The sequence below is a fragment of the Saimiri boliviensis genome, chromosome 2 (genome assembly GCF_048565385.1).
Source record: "Saimiri boliviensis isolate mSaiBol1 chromosome 2, mSaiBol1.pri, whole genome shotgun sequence".
In the NCBI taxonomy this organism is placed as follows: Eukaryota; Metazoa; Chordata; class Mammalia; order Primates; family Cebidae; genus Saimiri; species Saimiri boliviensis.
The window spans coordinates 4021034-4040281 of record NC_133450.1 but is presented as its reverse complement, the minus strand read 5'-3'; the positions used below and the strand labels follow the sequence as shown (position 1 = coordinate 4040281).

The 19248-nt window shown below is 47.3% G+C and overlaps 1 protein-coding gene across 3 annotated transcripts in view; it reads left to right on the top strand.

Moving 5' to 3' along the window:
• EDC3 (enhancer of mRNA decapping 3) overlaps nucleotides 1–19248 on the top strand; it is a 65257-nt gene that overhangs the window by 41083 nt on the left and 4926 nt on the right. For all 3 annotated transcript variants that reach the window (XM_003944784.4, XM_074392664.1, XM_074392665.1), the window contains 2 exons: nucleotides 12418–12571; nucleotides 17352–17569. In XM_003944784.4, the coding sequence (XP_003944833.1) occupies nucleotides 12418–12571; nucleotides 17352–17569 (372 nt within the window). The remainder of the gene's footprint in view (nucleotides 1–12417; nucleotides 12572–17351; nucleotides 17570–19248) is intronic.

Here is a 19248-nt window from a genome sequence, read left to right as displayed (position 1 = left end):
TGTTTTTGTTTTTGTTTTTGTTTTTTTGTTTTTTTGAGACAAAAGTCTCATTCTGTCACCCAGGCTGGAATATAGTGTCATGATCTTGGCTCTCAGCTCACTGCAACCTCCCTGTCCAGGTTCAAGTGATTCTCCTGCCTCAGCTCCTGCGTAGCTGGGATTACAGGTACTTACCACCATGTCCGGCTAATTTTGTGTTTTTAGTAGAGACAAGGTTTTACCATGTTGGCCAGGCTGGTCTCAAACTCCTGGCCTCAAGTGATCCACTCACCTTGGCCTCCCAGAGTACTGGGATTACAGGCCTGAGTCACTGCGCCCAGCTGGTAAAGGATTTTCTAAGCCTTACCCACTGGCCAGGTGAAGTGACCCATGAGGGTAAAGGCTGCAGTGAGCCAATGTCATGCTGCTGTACTCCAGCCTGGGCGACAGAGCCAAGCCCTGTCTCAAAAAAAAAAAAAAAAAAAAAAAAACCTTACCCATCACATCTCCCTTTCTCTTCTAAATGTGAATTAAAAGGAGGAAAAATATAAGAAGAAAAGGGCAGTTTAATGGCAAATAGACTACAGACAGTCCCCCAACTTATGGCAGTTAGACTCACTATTTTTTGACTCTAGGATGATGTGAAAACAATATTCATTCAATAGAAACTGTCGTTCAAATTATGAATTTAGGTATTTTCCTAAGATGACGATATGCGGGACTGGTACTCTCCAATGCTGGGCAGCAGCAGGAGCCACAGCAGTCAGCCACGCAGTCAGGAGAGTCAACAACCAGTATTCTAGAGTGTACTGTGTCGCCAAATGACTTTGCCCAGCTGTAGGCTAATGTAAGTGCTCTGAGCAGGTTTAAGGTAGGCTAGGCTAAACTGTGACGTGTGTTTGGTCGGTTAGGTGTATTAAATGCATTTTCAACTTAGATATGTTCAATTTACAATAGCTTTATTGGGATAAGACCCATTGTAAGATGAGAGACATCCTTGTAGTCTATTCTGTTTAGTACTGCACTCTCTCAGGAATGGACCAGCAGTTTACAGAAGTAACTTGGAGAGCTCCCGCAATCTGGCATTGTGGCATTCATGTCCTGGAATACCAGATACTTTATTTTCTACTAATCCTCAGAGTAGCCAAAGAACAACATGTTTATTACCCATTTGGTGATGGCTTGGGATTTAGGATTCTGGCAGCTTGCTGCTGGTGCCCTGAGTACTGACTGCAGGCTAAGTGGTGTCAACAGTACATAAGCTATTATTCACTAATTGCTCATACTCCTCTTGGCAGTACTCTTCGCCAGCTGTGTGTGTTGTGATGGGGAACACTGTTGTTTTAGGTCTGTTGCTTCCGTTCAGGAAGCAACTAAATTCAGCTCTTTGTTTAAGCCCAATTTTTTCTCTCTGGAAAGTCCTTTCAGGTTCTTTGGCAGGGCTTCTGTCTCCAGCAGTCATGGATCATCAGACATTTCTCCAGCTTTGGCCTGCCCGTTAAATAATGGTGTCCAGTGGTCACACTCTGGATTGGTCAGGGTCTTTCCGGATCTAGACTTGTAATTTGAAATCCTTTGAAGACAGATTCTATGTGCATGTGCACACATGCATGTGTGTTAAGTTTAAATATAAAACACTAGATGTGTGTGAGCACTCTGTGTTCAGTGGTGAGAACTCCCCAAAGAATACTGCTTAGGAAAGTGGTAAGGCTTCAGAGAAGAATCTTGATTCAACACTCATAATACCGGTTTTTAAATTTTTTTTTAATTTTATTTTTTTTTTGAGACATAGTCTCACTCTGGTGCCCAGGCTGGAGTGCAATGGTGTGATAGCGGCTCACTGCAACCTCTGCCTCCGAAGTTCAAGTGATTCACCTGCCTCAACCTCTGGCATAGCTGGGATTACAGGTGTGCCACTATGCCCATCAAATTTTTGTATTTTTCGTAGAGACAGGGTTTCACCATGTTGGCCAGGTTGGTCTTGATCTCTTGATCTCAGGTGATCTGCCCACCTTGGCCTCCCAAAGTGCTGGGATTACAGGCATGAGCCACCTCGCCCAGCCTAACGCTCATAATATTCTAAAGGAAATATTTTAAGACAGTTTGGGTCAGTAAGAACACTGTTTATTATGTGTAACTGACTCTAAGATAGTCCTTGCTTTTAAGTTATGAAAATGTAATAGGAGATAGAAAGATACCATATGTGCCCAGAGTCCAGTGGAAGTGTGGACAGTAAGTGCCCTAGGTGTTTGGAGGCAGAGGAGGTCCTGCAGGCTGCATCAAGGAAGGCTTCATGATGGAGGCCTTGAAACATGGGCAGGATTTCACCAGGCAGAGAGAAGGAGGAGGATGTTTATGGGTAGGCTAGGCAGGTGCTGGTGAACAGTGTGAGTAAAGGGCATGTGGGAGACTGGTCATTAGTTGGATTGGCCAGGGCAGAGAGTTTGTGTTGGGGAGTAGAAGGAACTAAAATCCAGCTGTGGACCAGAACCCAGAGGGCCTTGTGTACCAGTGCTATCTTTATCCTATAGTCATGGGGAATAACTGAAGGATTTTGGATAGGAAAATGACATGATCTCTTTTAGGAAGACTGGACTTGTGGTAGGATCCCAGGTAGAACGAGAGAGGAGAGAGGAGACCAGAGCAGTGTCAGTCATGCTCATGATGTAACTGACATACTGGAGATTTGGACCATTGAATGGAAAGGAACACTAAGATATGAGGGAAGCGACACAGGGTAATTTGACAGGCTGCGAAGACTGAAAACAGGGTTGAGTGAACAGGAGGATTTGGAGGTATTGAACCCATGGGTCAGGAAGACTGGCAATGAGTCTAGTTATCATTAGATTGCATGAATTTATAGTGAGCCAAGCCTACATGGCTTTGTGAACCCCCACCTTTCTTTTCCCTCCTGCAATGCTTTGTGCCTGGGCCCTGAGAAAGCAAATGCAAGAGTTGCTACAATGAGGAATAGGGAGATGTGGGAGTTATTAGTTCTTAGAGCTTTAATCAGGAGTTAAAAGTTATATAGTCAAAGAGAGGCTGCTAAGCTGGTTTCCTTATCTATAAAGTGGGATAATACTGTGGATTAAATGAGATAATGTGGAAAAGCAGCTAGCACAATACCCAATTTGTAATTATTATTTAGTAAATATTTGACTTCAAATATGAATTTGCAAAGGCCACCTCAGTTAAGATTATTTCAAAGCATCAGTATTGAGAGTATACCTACTATGTGCCAGACGCTGTTTTAGATACTCTGTGTAAGTCATAGTTCCTTACCTTAGGGGCCTCTGAATATAACTGAATCAAATATGTAAATACACTAATAACAGAAGTGTAGTCGGCTGCAGTGGCTCACACCTGTAATCCCAACCCTTTGGGAGGCTAAGGCAGGAGGCTGGCTTGCTTGATCCCAGGAGTTTGAGACCAGCCTGAGCAACATAATGAGACCTCATCTCTACAAAAAAGAAAAAGAAAAATGTAGCCAGGATGCAGTGGTATGTGCCTGTGGTCCTAGCTACCCGGGAGGCAGAGGTAGGGGGATTACTTGAGGCCAGCAGTTCGAGACCAGTCTGGGCAGCATAGCAAGATCCTATCTCAACTTAAAAAAAAAAATGACTCGAAATCTCCATTTCCTCCGTTGTAATAAATTCTCTATTCATGATCCCTTCCTTGTGGATAGACTTCTTTACCCTCCGCCATTTGTTCTCTACTGTGCAGCCCTCTTCTCTCCTCAGGTATGTAAAAGCACAGATGGGAGGCAGGGGGATGCTCTTGGTGTAGGCATCTCTGCAGTTGTGCCCGAAGGATGCGCCACCTCCACACTGTGTGCTGAGATTTAGGGATTAACAAGTGTGTGAGGATGACCTGAACTAGAGTTCCTGTTTATTGTCTTAAAAAGGGGCCAGGCGCAGTGCTCAGGCCTGTAATCCCAGCACTTTAGGAGGCCAAGGTGCCCGCGGATCACTCGAGGTCAGGATTTCGAGACCAACCTGCCCAACATGAAGAAACCCCATCTCTGCTAAAAATACAAAATTAGCTGGGCGTGGTGGCGCATGCCTATAATCCAGGTACTCGGAAGGCTGAGGCAGGAGAATTGCTTGAATCTGGGAGGCAGAGGTTGCGGCGAGCCAAGATCATGCCATTGCACTCCAGCCTGGGCAACAAGAGTGAAACTCCATCTCAAAAAAAAAAATCCAGTTAAGCTTGAGTGAGGTGCTCTGGTCTGAGCTCCAGCACCTCTTATCCATACCTATTTCTTTTGGAAAAGGCAGTTCTAGTTTCTGCCAGGAAGGGAAGCAGCTGGTGAGAGAGGCCACAAGTGATTTGTTGCTGCTGCTTTGTGACTCTACGCTTCTCACCCTGGCTGGCTAAGTCTTTGAGTTTTGATTAGGGTGTATCTAGCTCTCAGGACAAGTTTGGCTTTCAGAAAATTCTAGACTAGCAGTCGTCTTTCACAGCTGGCATTCCATTGCTGTGTCTGAGCCCTAGCTGCCTTCCTCTGCTTCCTGTCACCAAGAGTCCCTCTAGAAGTAGTCTAAGGTTTTCGAGACCAGCAGCGTTATCTTCTCAGAAATAGGTAGTCAAGCAATCTGTTTGGAACTTTTTGCATGTGTGTTCAAAAGGAATTCAGGAAGAAATAAATCTTGGGGAATTTAGAAGTGCCACTAAAGAATTTTACCCTGGAGGTAGTGAGGCCTCCTTTGGCAGCTGTTGTAGTCTTGCAGAGAATTCTCATTCGGAGAATCAAGTCTCTGGTCAGCATCTCATTGCCTTCTCACCCATAGACCCAACCCACGCGGGGTCCTGCCTTGTCTCCCCGTAACCCCCTCCCCAACTTCATTCCTCAACTGCATGTTTATGGATTAGATCAGGTGCCACAAAGGATGTCATCCTGAGGGAGAGCCACTGGGGGACATCAGGAAGTAAATTCTGGGTGGTGTTCTGGACAGAACAGCTGCATTGGATAAACCTGGGCTCCTCTACCAAGTGTTACAGCTTTTCACCGAGCGGAGCTAATGAGCCTAGTTTCTAAATTTGTGTCTCTAGCGGGCAGACTTCCTTGACAGTGACTTGGTTGAGTTTGGGGAACCTCAGGCTCTAGCAGGTGTGGAAGAATTTATCACTCCCTTTCTTTATCTTGGAATCCTTGAGAGTTCCTGGGCCTGGATAATCGGATGAATGGTCGTCATAGGCCTGAAGGGCTTGGTTTGATCATTGGTGACTTGTGAGGTTTTAGAGCAGTACTCTTAAGGTTGGTATATTGGCTGGCCTCTTAGCCCATAATGAACCACTGTGCTGCTTACATGTTTTCCAAGAGTTTAAGCTCAAACCAAGGGCTGGAGTATCTGGAGCCTAGCACATTCCAGCCTGACATGTGAGTTTTTATGAAACTGCGTATTGGTCATTCCAGAAATGTGCTGGTCGCTGGTAATGTCACTGCTTTACTAATATGTGCCCTCTTGACATTCCAGAGGCACAGGTGCCTAGGCAGAGTGAGAAAGGAGTTTGATTTCTGTGTATCTACCATCCTCTTGAAATTCAGCAGTCAGGCCAAGGCAGGCAGATCACTTGAGGTCAGGAGTTTGAGACCAGCCTGGCCAACATGGTGAAACCCTGTCTCTACGAAAAATTAGCCAGCTGCTGGCTCATGCCTGTAGTCCCAGCTACTTGGGAGGCTGATGCAGGAGAATCACTTGAACTGTGGTGGTGGAGGTTGCAGTAAGCCAAGATCACGCCACTGCACTCTAGCCAGGGTGACAGAACGATATTCTGTCAAAAAAAAAAAATTTTTCTGGAAAGGACTAGGGAGGTCACTTTTTCTAATTTAATATGCAGACGCTGTGTTCTGTAGTAGCCTTGGCAACAGGTTTTCCCTTATCCTCAGTAGTATTCATTTTGGCCCCAGAGTCTCTCCTTCCTTCGGAATTTCCGTGACCTGATGCTACCCCATAGGTTCCCTGTGTCCCTTGAAATCAGTTCCCCTCGGTCTTCCTATTATTACTTTCTACCCCCGACTGCTTTACCCTGCATAAACAACTCAGCTTTTAAAACCTTCCGAGCTTGGCCTTGCCCACGGCTGTACACTGAACCTTCCTACCAGCCTTGGGGCTTCAGGCAGGGACATTTTCATCTGCACATGTCACATGCATTCTGGCCTCCGGAAAGTTCATGGTTCTCCACTCCTACCTAGAGTCCCTCTTCTATTCACTGTGACTACAGTCCTGCCTGTCTTTTAAGGCGTAGTTCAAATTGAGACCTGATACTTCATACCTGTAGCTCCTGATCTGAATTCTATACTTTGCACTTGCGCTTGGGATAACACAGTCTAAGGCTGTTGGGTTATTTTCTGAAGTTTGTACCTATGTATTTTTTTGTTTGTTTGTTTCCAGCTAGATTATAAGACTGGGGGGCTGGCGTGGTGCCTCATGCCTGTAATCCCAGCACTTTGGGAGGCCAAGGTGGGTGGATCACCTGAGGTCAGGAGTTTAAGACCAGCCTGGCCAACATGGTGAAACCCTGTCTCTGCTAATAATACAAAAATTAGCTAAGCGTGATAGTGTATGCCTGTAATCCCAGCTACTGGGAAGGCTGAGGCAGGAGAATCTCTTGAACCTGGGAAGTGGAGGTTGCAGTGAGCCGAGGTCACGCCATTGCATTCCAGCCTGGGTGACAAGAATGAAACTGTCTCAAAAAAAAAAAAAAAAAAAAAGACTGGGAATGGTGTCTGTTTTTCTACTCTTTTTATTTTCTTCACCTCCCCCACTGCTCCCCACTTCACCACTGACTTGCTTGATGTACTGTGACTTTACAAACATTTTTAATCATACTTGGAAGCACCTTGGTTTTTTTTCTTCCCAACTTTTTCTTTTCTTTTCTTTTCTTTTCTTTTCTTTTGTTTTGAGACCAGTCTCACAATATTGCCCAGGCTAGAGTGCAGTGGCATGATCTCGACTCACTGCAACCTCTGCCCTGGGTTCAAGCGATCCCCCACCTTAGCCTCCCTAGTAGCTGGGACCACAGGTGTGCGCCACCACCCTCAGCTAATTTTTTTTTTTTTTTTTTTTTTTTTTTTTTTTTTGGTATTTTTAGTAGAGGTGGGGGTTTCACCATGTTTCCCAGGATGGTTTCGAACTCCTGAGCTCAAGTGATCTGCCCACCCTTGGCTTCCCAAAGTGCTGGGATTACTCTGGCCAGGCATGAGCCACCACACCTGGCCCCCCAGCCCCCAACTTTTTGTATTGAAAAAAATTTTCAAACTTAGAGAAAACTTGCTAAAATAGTATAATGAACAACCATATACTCTTCATTTAGATCTACCAGTTAACATTTTGACACATTTGTTTTATATAAAATAAATACATATGAGCAGACACACACATATCTCTGAACCATTTGAGATTTAGTTGTACTCATCCCTAACTTCCACAGCACATCAGTTCAGTGGGATATGTATTGCTCTACACAAACACACTACAAGATTGCTCTCAGCAAAATTTAAATTATTATAAAAGTGTTATCTAATACACTCCATATATAAAACTTTTCAAGGATCCTATTAATGTCCTTTATAGCTGGTTTTTTTGTTTTTTTTTTTGTTTTTTTTTTTGTTTTTTTTTTTGAGACAGAGTTTTGCTCTTGTTGCCCAGGCTGGAGTCCAATGGCAAGATCTCAGCTCCCTGCAACCTTCACTTCCCAGGTTCAAGCGATTCTCCTGCCTCGGCATCCCAGGTAGCTGGGATTATAGGTGTGCACCACCATGCCTGGCTAATTTTGTATTTTTAGTAGAGATGGGGTTTCTCCATGTTGGTCAGTATAGCTGTATTTGTAGTCAGTCATTGTACATTACATTCAGCTGTCCTATCTTGTTTCCTTTAAACTAAACAGTTCCTACAACTTTTGTTGTTCTTTGTGTTATTGATATTACTGAAGAATCTAGGCCAACTGATTTCAGAATGTCCCTTAGTTTTGATATATTGGTTGTTTCCTTTTGATCTGATTTATGTTAAACATGTTTTCTAGGATTTTGGTAGGGCTGCGTCTTTCTCAAGGCATCGCGTCATATCCCCTTGCCCGTCACTGGGGATAAGTTGGACCACTTGGTAAGGGGTTGACCACCAGATTCCTTCCTCGTAAAGATAATTTTTCCCTTCATAATTAGTAAGTTATCTTGTTGACCTGTTCTTTGCCTCTTAAAGTTCAAAGCTTGTTCCAGTAGAACTTTAGTATGAAGGACTGAGGTACAGCATGGACATGGGGCTGGTCTAGTTATAAGTCGGGGAGGGAAGAGGTGGGGAAAGAGTCAGATGTATTGAATACACTGAAGGGAATAAGCAGCATGTTGACAGCTGACAGATGAGGAGGCTGCTGTGTGGGGGAGCACTGGCAGAGAGAGTAGAGCCCCAGAAGAGAGAATGAAGTGCTAGGATAGAGAAGGCACGTGAAGGGAACTGTCTCTTGAGGCCAGAAGGAACTTGGAGAATTTAGGAACCAGAAGGTGGCCAAGGGGTCTGGGATGCAGTGCAGGTTGGGTACCAGGTAAAGGTAGTAAGGTAGCCCGGCTGGGTCACAGCAGGTCTTGTGGGTCATAATAAAGAGTATTGTGAAGTGTAGTTAGGTTTCTTACAACAAACCCTTCCTTCAGAGAACATTTGACACCAAATTGCATTACTGCCAATTTGTGGTAGCTTTAGTGTAGATCTCCAGGGGCTGTCTGTACATTGCTGGACCGAGGGTGTAAATTTACCAGTGGATTTATATCCCTAAAGGAACCAGTATGACATCAGCACCCAGTTTTGTGACTGCCACAGAATGGAATCAGAAGTCATAGTCCTGGAGAAATCCCATGCCTGTAAATGAGCTGTGTTCCTTGTTGATAGGACTTGGGACACATGCAGCCTTTCCAATTAAATGGCCAATCAGTGAGAGGATTGAGTTAGATCTGAGATAACACCTTGTTGTGGGAGCCTTGTTACACAGCAGAAAGACTGGGCAAGGCTGAAGGTGAGAGGAACCTTGGACATGGTGCTGAAGGGTGTCTGTGGGTGGGGGAGTGGGGACACGCCATGTGTGTCTGGAAGGGAGGGAAAGGCCTGAAATGCTGTGTCCTGCAATGAGCAGTGTCAAAACGATGACCTGACAAGGGGCGGACTGCAGCTGGCACGTGCAGTGCTGGGTCACTGCGTTCCATGGCCTGCAGAGACAGCCCCAGCCTCATGCAGTAGAAATCAGTTGTACGAAGAGGGGTTCTCTTTCCTGGCCTGTACTGAGTGTGCTTCCTTGACACCCTAAGGTCAATCAGATCCTAAGTTCCCGGCTTGTCACGAACCAGTTATAATTCTCTCTCCCTTTCTTGTTTCACCAGCAGCTGTAAAATACATATTAATGCTCAAAGAAACCCTACCAACTGATCTTACTGCCTTGATTCCAGAACAATAAAGATCTACCTTCCAACTCAAACATAATTAGGCCTGGCCCGTGTTCAGGCTTTGGCAGTAGCAGTGGTGGTGTTGGCAGTTTACACGCTATGTTCTTGGGCTCCTTCCTTTGGAGTTTATTTTATTCCCTTGGCCTGTTTCTGATAAGCCAGTCCAACTGGTTGGACTTCTGTGTATAAATGTTTAAAAGAAACATTTTGTGGTGTCTGTACGTTCCTTTCAGAGCAACAGAGTAGAGTTCTAGACCCTGTAACTGCCAGACTCTGAGCAGAAAGGTTCTTGGCTTTGTCTTTCTAGGCTGCAGAAATATGCTAATTCATCAACAGTGCCCCTTCCCCCACACACATCAGCGTGGAGATGGTAAGAGACTCTCAGCTTCCAGCAGCAGCATCTAGCCAGCTGGCAGGGGGTAATGTCTCCTCTCTTGTACCATTAGGTTTTGCACTCTTAAGGACTATGAAGGGACAGCTAGCAGAAAATGCTTCTGCCAGCTCTCAGAGAGCCCTCAGAATGAGGGGCAGGGGAGGGGCTGCCTGCCTATACACACAGCACAAGAGCCAGACCCAGAACCCTTGATGAATGGAGTAGCAGGCCCAAGACTCACTGCCCTGACTCGTTTCAAATCTAACAGAAAGAATTCTGATAAACAGGTAAAGAAATGCAGAGACGAGTGAAAGCTCTGCCTCGCGTGACTCTGCAGGTAAAGAGGGTGTTTGAAGTAGTCAGGTGCGTGACTTGTCTGACAGGTTTGATTTGTTAGTGGCTTAGGACTTTTGAAAATTGTTCAGCCTAATTAGTTCTGATAATATGTGCGTGTCTGAAGCACGCCATAAAAGTGGCTGTTTTAATCAGCTGTTGACATGCAAGGTCAGGCTGCAGCCTCCAGCACTGGCACCTGGAATACCAATGACTGCCATTTGAGAAAGAAGTGGGAAGAGAGACTCAGTGTTCCTAAGGCACTGTTTAATGTCAATCGCCAGACCAGGAATAGGTTGGGCAGGTAGAGGGGCTCAGCTAGCTAACAGGATAGTGTTTATTTGATATGTTAGACATTTTTTATCATCATCATTACATGACATTGTTATTCTGCCTTCCCTGAGAGGATACAGACCTGGGTCCTATAGGTTCAGTCTTTGTGCTTGGTTTCCTGTTGTGAAAACCTGAAGCTATACCCTCATTCTGTGTGGTTTTAAGAATCTATGCAGGTCGGACTGAACCTGATAAAACCTCCAGAGATTTTCTTCCGATGTGACAAGTGAAGAAAACAGGTTTTTCTAGACAGGGCTCTGGAACAATGGAATGATGATGAATGTACTGCAAACGTTTGAACTTTTGTTCCTTAATTCTCCTACCTTAGTGTAAGGCCAGAGCAGAAAAGGTGCAAGGTTTGCATCACTTACATGTCTGAGTACCTGATGAGAACTCACCTCTGTTGATAAGCGTAGCTGGAACAAGTTGAGGAGGCAAAGGCTGAAGAAGTAAAGGATGCATTTCCTTCCCTCAGGCAGTTTACAGCTCAGTATAATTGAGGACACAGGATCTACAAAGGCTCCTGATCTAGCTGGACAAAGCTAGTGACATGCAGCCCCACAGTGACTTGCCAATTAGAATCGGTGTTTGTTGGTCCACTGGCCATTGAAGGCAAATGGGGCTCTTTGGGAAGGGGTCTGTTGTCAGCCCAGTGGCTTTGGCATTTGTAAGATAGCATTGGCATCTTGGAGGGAGCGTACCTTGGTTGTCAAGGTAAGAGCTGTCCATTGCAGATCCCAAATTTTGGGTTTGCTGTTTCTATCCTGGTATGTTGACAGTGGTGCATATAATAAACACTTCCGGTTTCTTCACATACACCAGCTGCTGTAGATACTGGCTTTGAGCCTTGAAAAAACAAGTATTTTCCATAGTGTACTTTCAATGACTAATTCTCCCCAACTTTTGTAACAGTTGCCCATTTTTGGTTTTTTGTTGTTTTGTTTTGTTTTGTTTTTTTGAGACGGAGTCTCACTTTGTTGCCCAGGCTGGAGTACAGTGGTGCGACCTCGGCTCACTACAACCTCCGCCTCCTGGGTTCAAGCAATTCTCCTGTCTCAGCCTCCCGAGTAGCTGGGACTACAGGCGCACACCACCACTCCTGGCCAGTTTTCCTATTTTTAGTAGAGATGGGGTTCCACCATATTGGTCAGGCTGGTCTCCAACTCCTGACCTTAGGTGATCCATCTGCCTCAGCCTCCCAAGGTGCTGGGATTACAGGCGTGAGCCACCGCGCCTGGCCCTAACAGTTGCCTGGTTTTAATGGTCAGAGTAGCATAAAGGCAGCCATGGTGTACTTAACCATGTACTCCTTGCCTGTGTTGTGAGTACTGGGTTATACCCACCTCAGATGGGGAGAAAATGACAAATTATTTGAGAAAACATCTTTGCTAGCTGAGTTTCTTAATCAGAAAGGAAGGGATAAACAGAAGAGAGAAGGAAGAGGGGAGCAGATGGACCAAGTCCTCTTGCCCTGCAGTTGAGAACAGCAGGGACAAGAAGGCCAGAAGGGTTAGCTAGTGTCTGTGTCTCTTCTACATGTCAGGAAGGACAAGGGGCCTGCTTGTGAGAAAACCTCGCTGCCCAAGATGGCATTTCCCCCACTGTGGGAAAATCACGTTCTCTTCTGATATGCCTAATAGGTTGCTGTTACAGGCTTTGTGCTGGTCTTGGTAGCACTAAGTATATTAAGGTAGATTTGGCCTTCGTGGTCTAAAGCTAAACTGCTAAGGGAGATTGAGTTTGTCCCCACTCTGCGGTAACCTGGAACAAGTTGTTACTTGGTTCACCATCCACGACTTAAGCTCTGCAGAGCTGCAGAGCATGCCTCCGTCCCAGAAGATGAAGATGACAGCCCAGGGGGTGGGCCATGGTAAAATGCTGGCATTTGCAGAATCTTGGATAGAGTATACCCAGTTTCGACCTGGTTTCTGCAATCACCTTCCCTTTCTCTCCTCCTTTGGAATTGCAGACTCTGGCCTGGTTGTCCCAAGTGTTTCCTATGAGCTGCATAAAAAGCTGTTGTCCGTGGCTGAGAAGCATGGGCTGACCCTGGAGCGGAGACTGGAGATGACAGGCGTGTGTGCCAGTCAGATGGCACTGACCCTCCTTGGAGGACCCAACAGGTAACTGCCTGTAAACTGGCAGGGACTCAATGTGGAGCGAGGGCGCTGTGCCCAGCCACCACCACAGTGCCTCTCGTATGCACACACAAGTTCATTGGGCAGTTTCTGCTCATCTGATGGGAGTATCTCTCTGAAGTCACTTTGCTGCTGTAGATGCTGCCAGCTGTAGATGTTTGCCCCTCCTCAGACCCATCTCCTAGACATCCTCATTCTTCTTCTAGCAAGCTACCTTTTGACCCTCTCTTTCCTGATAGCAGCCATCTGGCTTGAGACTCCTGGTAACTATAGAAGCCTTCCTTCCAGGAACCTTCGGAGACCTGGCCTTTGACACTCATCATTTACTTCACGTGGCTGGGATGCAAATCAGTCTCCATACCCGAGAGCTTCCAGAACCACATTGACAACTGGGTAGGGGAGGTAGTTTGGCACCTTCCCACCTGCCCCTTAGGCTCAAACATCAAGGGCAGTGCCTTATTTTATTTGCAGACAGACTGATACCACGTGCCAGACCTTCTGCTAGTCACTGGGGACTCGAAGAAGAATAAAACACTGTGCCTTTCCTCCAGTAGCCCAGTTAGGTCTCCAGAAAGTATCCTAGTCCTGTGGTAGAGGAAACACAGTTCTCCAGTAAGCCATATTACTGCCCCCAGCTGGAGAAACCAGTCACCCATCTGGAGCAGTGGCATCCAGGCTGAGCCCTGACGAACAAGGGCTGATTAATGTGGGCAAGCAAGAAAGAAGAAGGTATTCTTTTTTTTTTTTTTTTTTTTTGAGACAGGTTCTCACTCTGTCACCCAGACTGGAGCCCAGTGGCATGATCTCAGCTCACTGCAGCTTCTGCCTCCTGAGCTTTAGCCTCAGCCTCATGAAGTAGCTGGGACTGCAGGCGTGTGCCACCATGCACAGCTAATATTTTGTGGTTTTTGGTAGAGATAGGGTTTCGCTATATTGTCCAGGCTGGTCCCAAACTCTTGGCCTCAGGTAGTCTGCCCACCTTGGCCTCCCAAAGTGCTAGGGTTACAGGTGTGAGCCGTTGCACCTGGGCAAGAAGAAGGTATTCTAAGTACAGGGAGTAGCATGTGCCAAGGGCAAAGAGAATCAAGAGACCACAGAACTGCCGGCAGTCCATAAGTCACTCTGTATGGCTGGAAAGTAGGGCCTGAGTACAGCTGAGTGGTATTGAGCTGCTGAATGGATTTCAGTAGAGCTATGACATGGTTAGTCTTGTGTTTTAAAAAGATGATTTTTAGCTACAGTGAGCACAGTAGATTCAATGGAGGCAAGACTGAAGGCAGTGAGATCAGGTAGAAAACTGTAACACTTAGAAAACTGAGCCAGGGCCCAAATGATTGTGGCCCAACTAGGGAAGCAGAGATCAGAAGAGTGGACACACCAGGTTTGGTAACGCATGCCTGCAATCCCAGCTGCCCCAGAGGCTGAGGTGGGAGGATTGCTTGAGCCCAGTAGTTCAAGGCCAGCCTGGGCAACACAGTGAAACCTTGTCTATCTCTTAAAAAGAAAAAGCGAAGGTCAGGCCTGGTGGTTCACACCTGTAATCCCAGCACTTTGGGAAGCCAAGGCGGGCAGATCACAAAGTCAAGAGATCAAGACTATCCTGGCCAATGTGGTGAAACCATTTCTCTACTGAAAATATAAAAATTTGCCAGGCGTGGTGGCAGACACCTGTAATCCCAGCTACCTGGGAGGCTGAGGCAGGAGAATCACTTGAACCTGGGAGGAGGAGCTTGCAGTGAGCTGAGATCATGCCACTGCCCTCCAGCCTGGCAACAGAGCGAGACTCCATCTCTCCCATCCCCTCAAAAAAGGATCTGAAATTCAGAGGGTCTGAGCTGATGCTAGAGATTTTGGAGTTGTCAGCTTGTAGATGGTAAGAGTAGATGAGATCATATAAGGAGAAGGTATGAAAAGAAAGGGCCTAGGGTAGGATTCTGGGGTACATCAGCATGTAAGGCACAGTTATGAGGATGAAGAAAGCCAGACAGGTCAGAAACCAAGAGGGTAGTGTATAAAAACCAAGGTAATAGTATTTGAAGAAAAAAGGGGCTGGGTGTGGTGGCTCACACCTGTAATCCTAGAACTTTGGAAGGCCAAGGTGGGTAGATCGAAAGGTCAGGAGTCTGAGACCAGCCTGGCCAATGTGGTGAAACCCCATCTCTACTAAAAATACAAAAGTTAGCCAGGCGTGGTGCCTGGCACCTGTAGTCCCAGCTACTCGGGAAGCTGAGGCAGGAGAATTGCTTGAACCTGGGAGGTAGAGGTTGCAGTGAGCTGAGATTGGGCCACTACACTCCAGGCTTGGCGACAGAGTGAGGCTCCATCTCAAAAAGAAGAAAGGAATAGCCAGCAGCGGTACTGCTGAGAGATCAGTCAGAATCAGAGTTGACAAGTGCCTGGTGGATTTGTCGGTAAAGAGGCGGACATGGGCAACCTTGTGGGAGAGTGGTGTCTGGAATGGGGGGGTGGCTTCCAAGGGGCAGGGCAGATCTGGGTGCAGTGGGGCAAGGAAAGCTTCCTTTCCCTGAGCAGCACTCACAGATGCAACGCCTCACGTGATAGGATGTTGGGATAGTTCCCTGTTTGGAAAAGGGATCCTGGTCCTTGGCTTGTGCTTCCAGGCATGGTGTTTGGGGGTCCGTGCCAGAAAACTGAGACTTGAGATAAATCCTGTAGCTCCTCACACCAAGCTCTTTGCTTTCTCTGGGCCTGATAATGTTGTGTTTGAATGGAAGGCATCTCCTGATTCTGAAGCGATCTTGATTCAAGCAGGCTTAGCCCAAGCCAGATGTAAGATTTCCACCTCCCTCATCTTACTTGAGTTGGGGGTGGGAGTTTTAGTTTTTCCTCGTCCCTTTAGGCCTGCTTCCTAGCTGTTAGATCCCTGGGCTCTCCTGTGCCAGGGAAGGGCCAGGGAAATGCCTACATGAGGGGTAGTGTGAGGTGCCCTCTGAAAGAGCATCAGTCCCCTGGATCTGGTGTCTTCTGCACCTCCTCCCAGAGCTGCCGTTGGGGGCATTTTGAGACTATGAAATGGCTTCCCAAAAACAGCAGTTTTGGGGCAGGAGTCTAATGTCCTTACCAAGTCACAGTCCTCTCTAGCCAGCCCCTTGTGCCAGTCTTTCCTCTCAGTGTCTGAACTGTCAGAAGGCCCATCTCCTGTGCTTTGTAGCAGTTGCAGATGCTGAGAAATCAGACCTGAAGTTAGCGATCTTTAAGTGTAATATATGTCAAGTGCCATGTAGCTTTCACATCATGATTCAATGTGGTCCTCGTAACTTCACCTCAAAGCCAAATCATAGCCCTGTGTTTTAAGATGAACACACTGTGGCTCAGAGAGCTGAGGGACTTGCCCACGTGACACTGGTGGTACACAGTCCAGCCAGGCCTCTGATCCTTCCACACAGGTCCGCTTCCAGTGCCCATATACTCTACGCCTTGCCGCTGGCTGGGTGTGTAAAGGCTGTGCTCTGCTTTGATTCTTCTGACTGGGGGCAGGAGAGGTGTGTCTCCCTGAGAGGAAGGTTCCCTTTAGGGAATAAAGTGAGTCAGATGCCACAACTCTACAGCATCCTCTGAAGGAATTTATTTTTTTCCCATTGTCCTAAACCCCAGCCTCACGTCATTGCATTTCTATTGCATTTATTTCCTCTAAATGCAACAACGGGAAGGCAAATGGTTTGGTGTCTAGAATGTAGAGTAGATTGTTAAATTTTCCAAAGTGTGTTTGAGAATGGGGCAGTTTTGGCCCTCCTCTTAGCTTGACAGCATCTTGTCATCTTCCTCCCTGTGGGAAACCGGTAAGTGACTTATCACTGCTCCGCCACTAGGCAGGGACCTATGGCCATCCATCTCCTCCCTGCCTTGCTGCCCCGTGACCCAGCTGTGCCACCTATGAGTTGGGCACAGCTCTGGGGCTAATCCTCCTCATCTCCTTACTTGTGGCTCCTCTGTGTCCAGAGGAGTCTCAGCTTTGTATAGCAGGAAACTGGAAGTGACTACTGCATCCAAGGCAGCTGCTAGCCCAGGAGGACAGGTAACCCTTAGCCTGCTGCCCCCTCCATGGGGGCACTGCTGAGTGCTGGTCATCCAACAGTCCACACAGCATCCTGTGAAGTAGCTACTGTTCATATCTGTGGCATTGCTTCCTTCAGCTTCAGTAAGCTACTGAGCTCAGGAAAGAAAACTTGGGTTGGCAATTGATTGAGGAGGATTGAGAGCTATAGTACTTGCTATGAGTTTATTAGTTGAGAGGTAAATGCTTGAGCCAGAGTAGTCCCCACAGAGGTAAGCCTTGAGCTAGATCTCCAAGAAAAGGTGGGTCAGAGTTTGGAAAGTGAAAGGCTTTCTGGGCAAGGGACATAGTTTGAGCATAAGCAGCAGAGAGCCTTACAGGCGCAGGAGAGAATGAGACCAGCCCTGCTGGAGTGAAGCAGGCTCGTTGTTGGGGAAGAAGAGCAGAGAAGGCTGCAGAGGAACTACTGAGCGTTCATGGGTCAGAAAAGCGGTGTTCTGGCAACAGTGGTGTGTGGAGCGAGATCTGGGTGAACCACTTAGTGGGAGGACCCAGCATGACGTGAGGCTGGGGTTTGGGACACTGGGAATGACACCCTGTAGACCTGGCCTGCAGTGGATTTTTCCTCCCTCTGGAGCCTGCGACTTGGCGAGCAGTGGGTAAGAGATCTGAGAGCAATAGGTGCTACATGGTGTAGAGCGCAGGGGATTGGCAAGTCTGCTGATACTGCTTCTTCACCACCTTTTCCAGGTTGAATCCCAAAAATGTTCACCAGAGGCCTACAGTGGCTCTGCTGTGTGGACCTCACGTGAAGGGGGCTCAGGGTATCAGCTGTGGAAGGCACCTAGCCAACCATGATGTCCAGGTCATCCTGTTCCTGCCCAACTTCGTCAAGATGCTGGAATCTATCACCAATGAGCTGTCGCTCTTCAGCAAGACCCAAGGCCAACAAGTGTCTAGCCTCAAAGGTGAGCGCGTATGCGGGCTGGGACGAAGGCCGCGTCCCTCCTTGGCAGTTTGATGGTCTCGTCGTGCCACCCTGTGGCGACAGATGGAAAGGCACTCCGTGTGCGAGGAGTCTTAGAACGGCAGTCTTGCTACTTCCTCTTACCCTTCTCCCTTTCCCACTACTCAGATGAAGAGCTGGGGACCCACTGGTCCATCCTACAAATATTTGTTGCACAGGCACTCTTCCTGATGCTGGGGATATGGCAACAGATTTTTTTTAAATCCATTCTTCCATGGAGCTTACCGTCTGGTTAAGAGGAACACACACACAGATAGGTAACTTATTTGTGTGATTGTAGTAAGTGATATAGAGAAAAATGAAGCCAGGAGAGGAGGCATGTTGGAGGACTGGGTGGACAGCAGGAGACTTGGACATTGCAGGGTCAGGTCGTGATGGGCCTTGGGGATGACCAGAAGGATTTGGGCTTTTACTCTGGGTGAGATGGGGAGTCACTTGAAGGAATAAGTAGAAGGATGATATAATGAAATTTAGGTCCCACGTGACCATCCTGGGTGCTGTTTGGGAGTGCACTACACAGAGGAGTCCACAGAGGTGGCAAGATGCTGTTGTGATCACGGAGAGAGAGATGATGGTGGCTGAGACAGGGTGGTAGTGGTGGAGGCGGTGAAAGTGGTTTGTTTCCAAATCAGTTTTGGAGATAGAATCCACAGATGGGATGGATGGGGGCTGGGAGAAAGAGAAGAGTTGGGAATGGCTCCAGGGTTTTTGGCCTGAGTAACTGAGGTGCGATCACTGAGCTGGGAAAACTTGATGGAGAAGATTTGCGGAGGAACAGCAGAAGCTCTGGAAGAGACACCTATTGGATATGCAGGTGGAAATGTGGATAGGGAAGGAGTTACATGAATCTGAAGTGAAAGGATTCAGCCTAGAGTTAGAAGCCATAGGGAATATTTAAGCCATGATGAGCCTGAATATACTGTCACATAGGAAGAGAGTAGATACAGAAGTTGGAAAACTGAGCTCTTTATTTAGAAGTTGGGGCAAAGAACATAAGCAAGGAGATGGAGCAGGCAGGAATGGTGAGTGAGGAAGAAAACCAGGAGAGGTGGCAGCTGAATGCCCAGTGAAGAAAGGAGCAGCTGCATCCGCAAGCCCCGCTCTAGGTTAAGGTCAAAGGAAGACAGAATCAACCACTGACGTGGCAGCGTGGAGGCCCCTGGCGAGTGTAGTCTCGAGTGGAGTGGCAGGACAGAGTCTGACTGCAGTGGGTTTAAGTGAGAACGGCAGGAAGAATTGGAGAGAGCAAATGTGGCCCCGAGAAAGGGCTTCACCAGTGATCAGGTAATGCGTCAACAGCAAAGCCTGGACTGGAACCTTTGCCTCCTGAGTCTCGGGCCAGGCTCCTGTGGGCACACAGAGGTTAGGATGCCATTCTCACTCTTGAGAGCTTCATGGCCCACAGGGACTCCCCACAGTGGCACATTCTAAGCAGGAAAGCTGTGAGTCTAGCTAAGAAATGCCGTTACTCTAGGCTGGAGCTGGGAAGGGGGCCCGGTGTGGGTTCCCCTTCTTGAAATCTTTAACATGATGCCCCCTTCCAGGCAGTTCTTCCTCTGGCTGCTCAAAAGGTTTTCTATCCCATCTGCTCCAGGACACAAGTCAGAATGAGCATTAAGT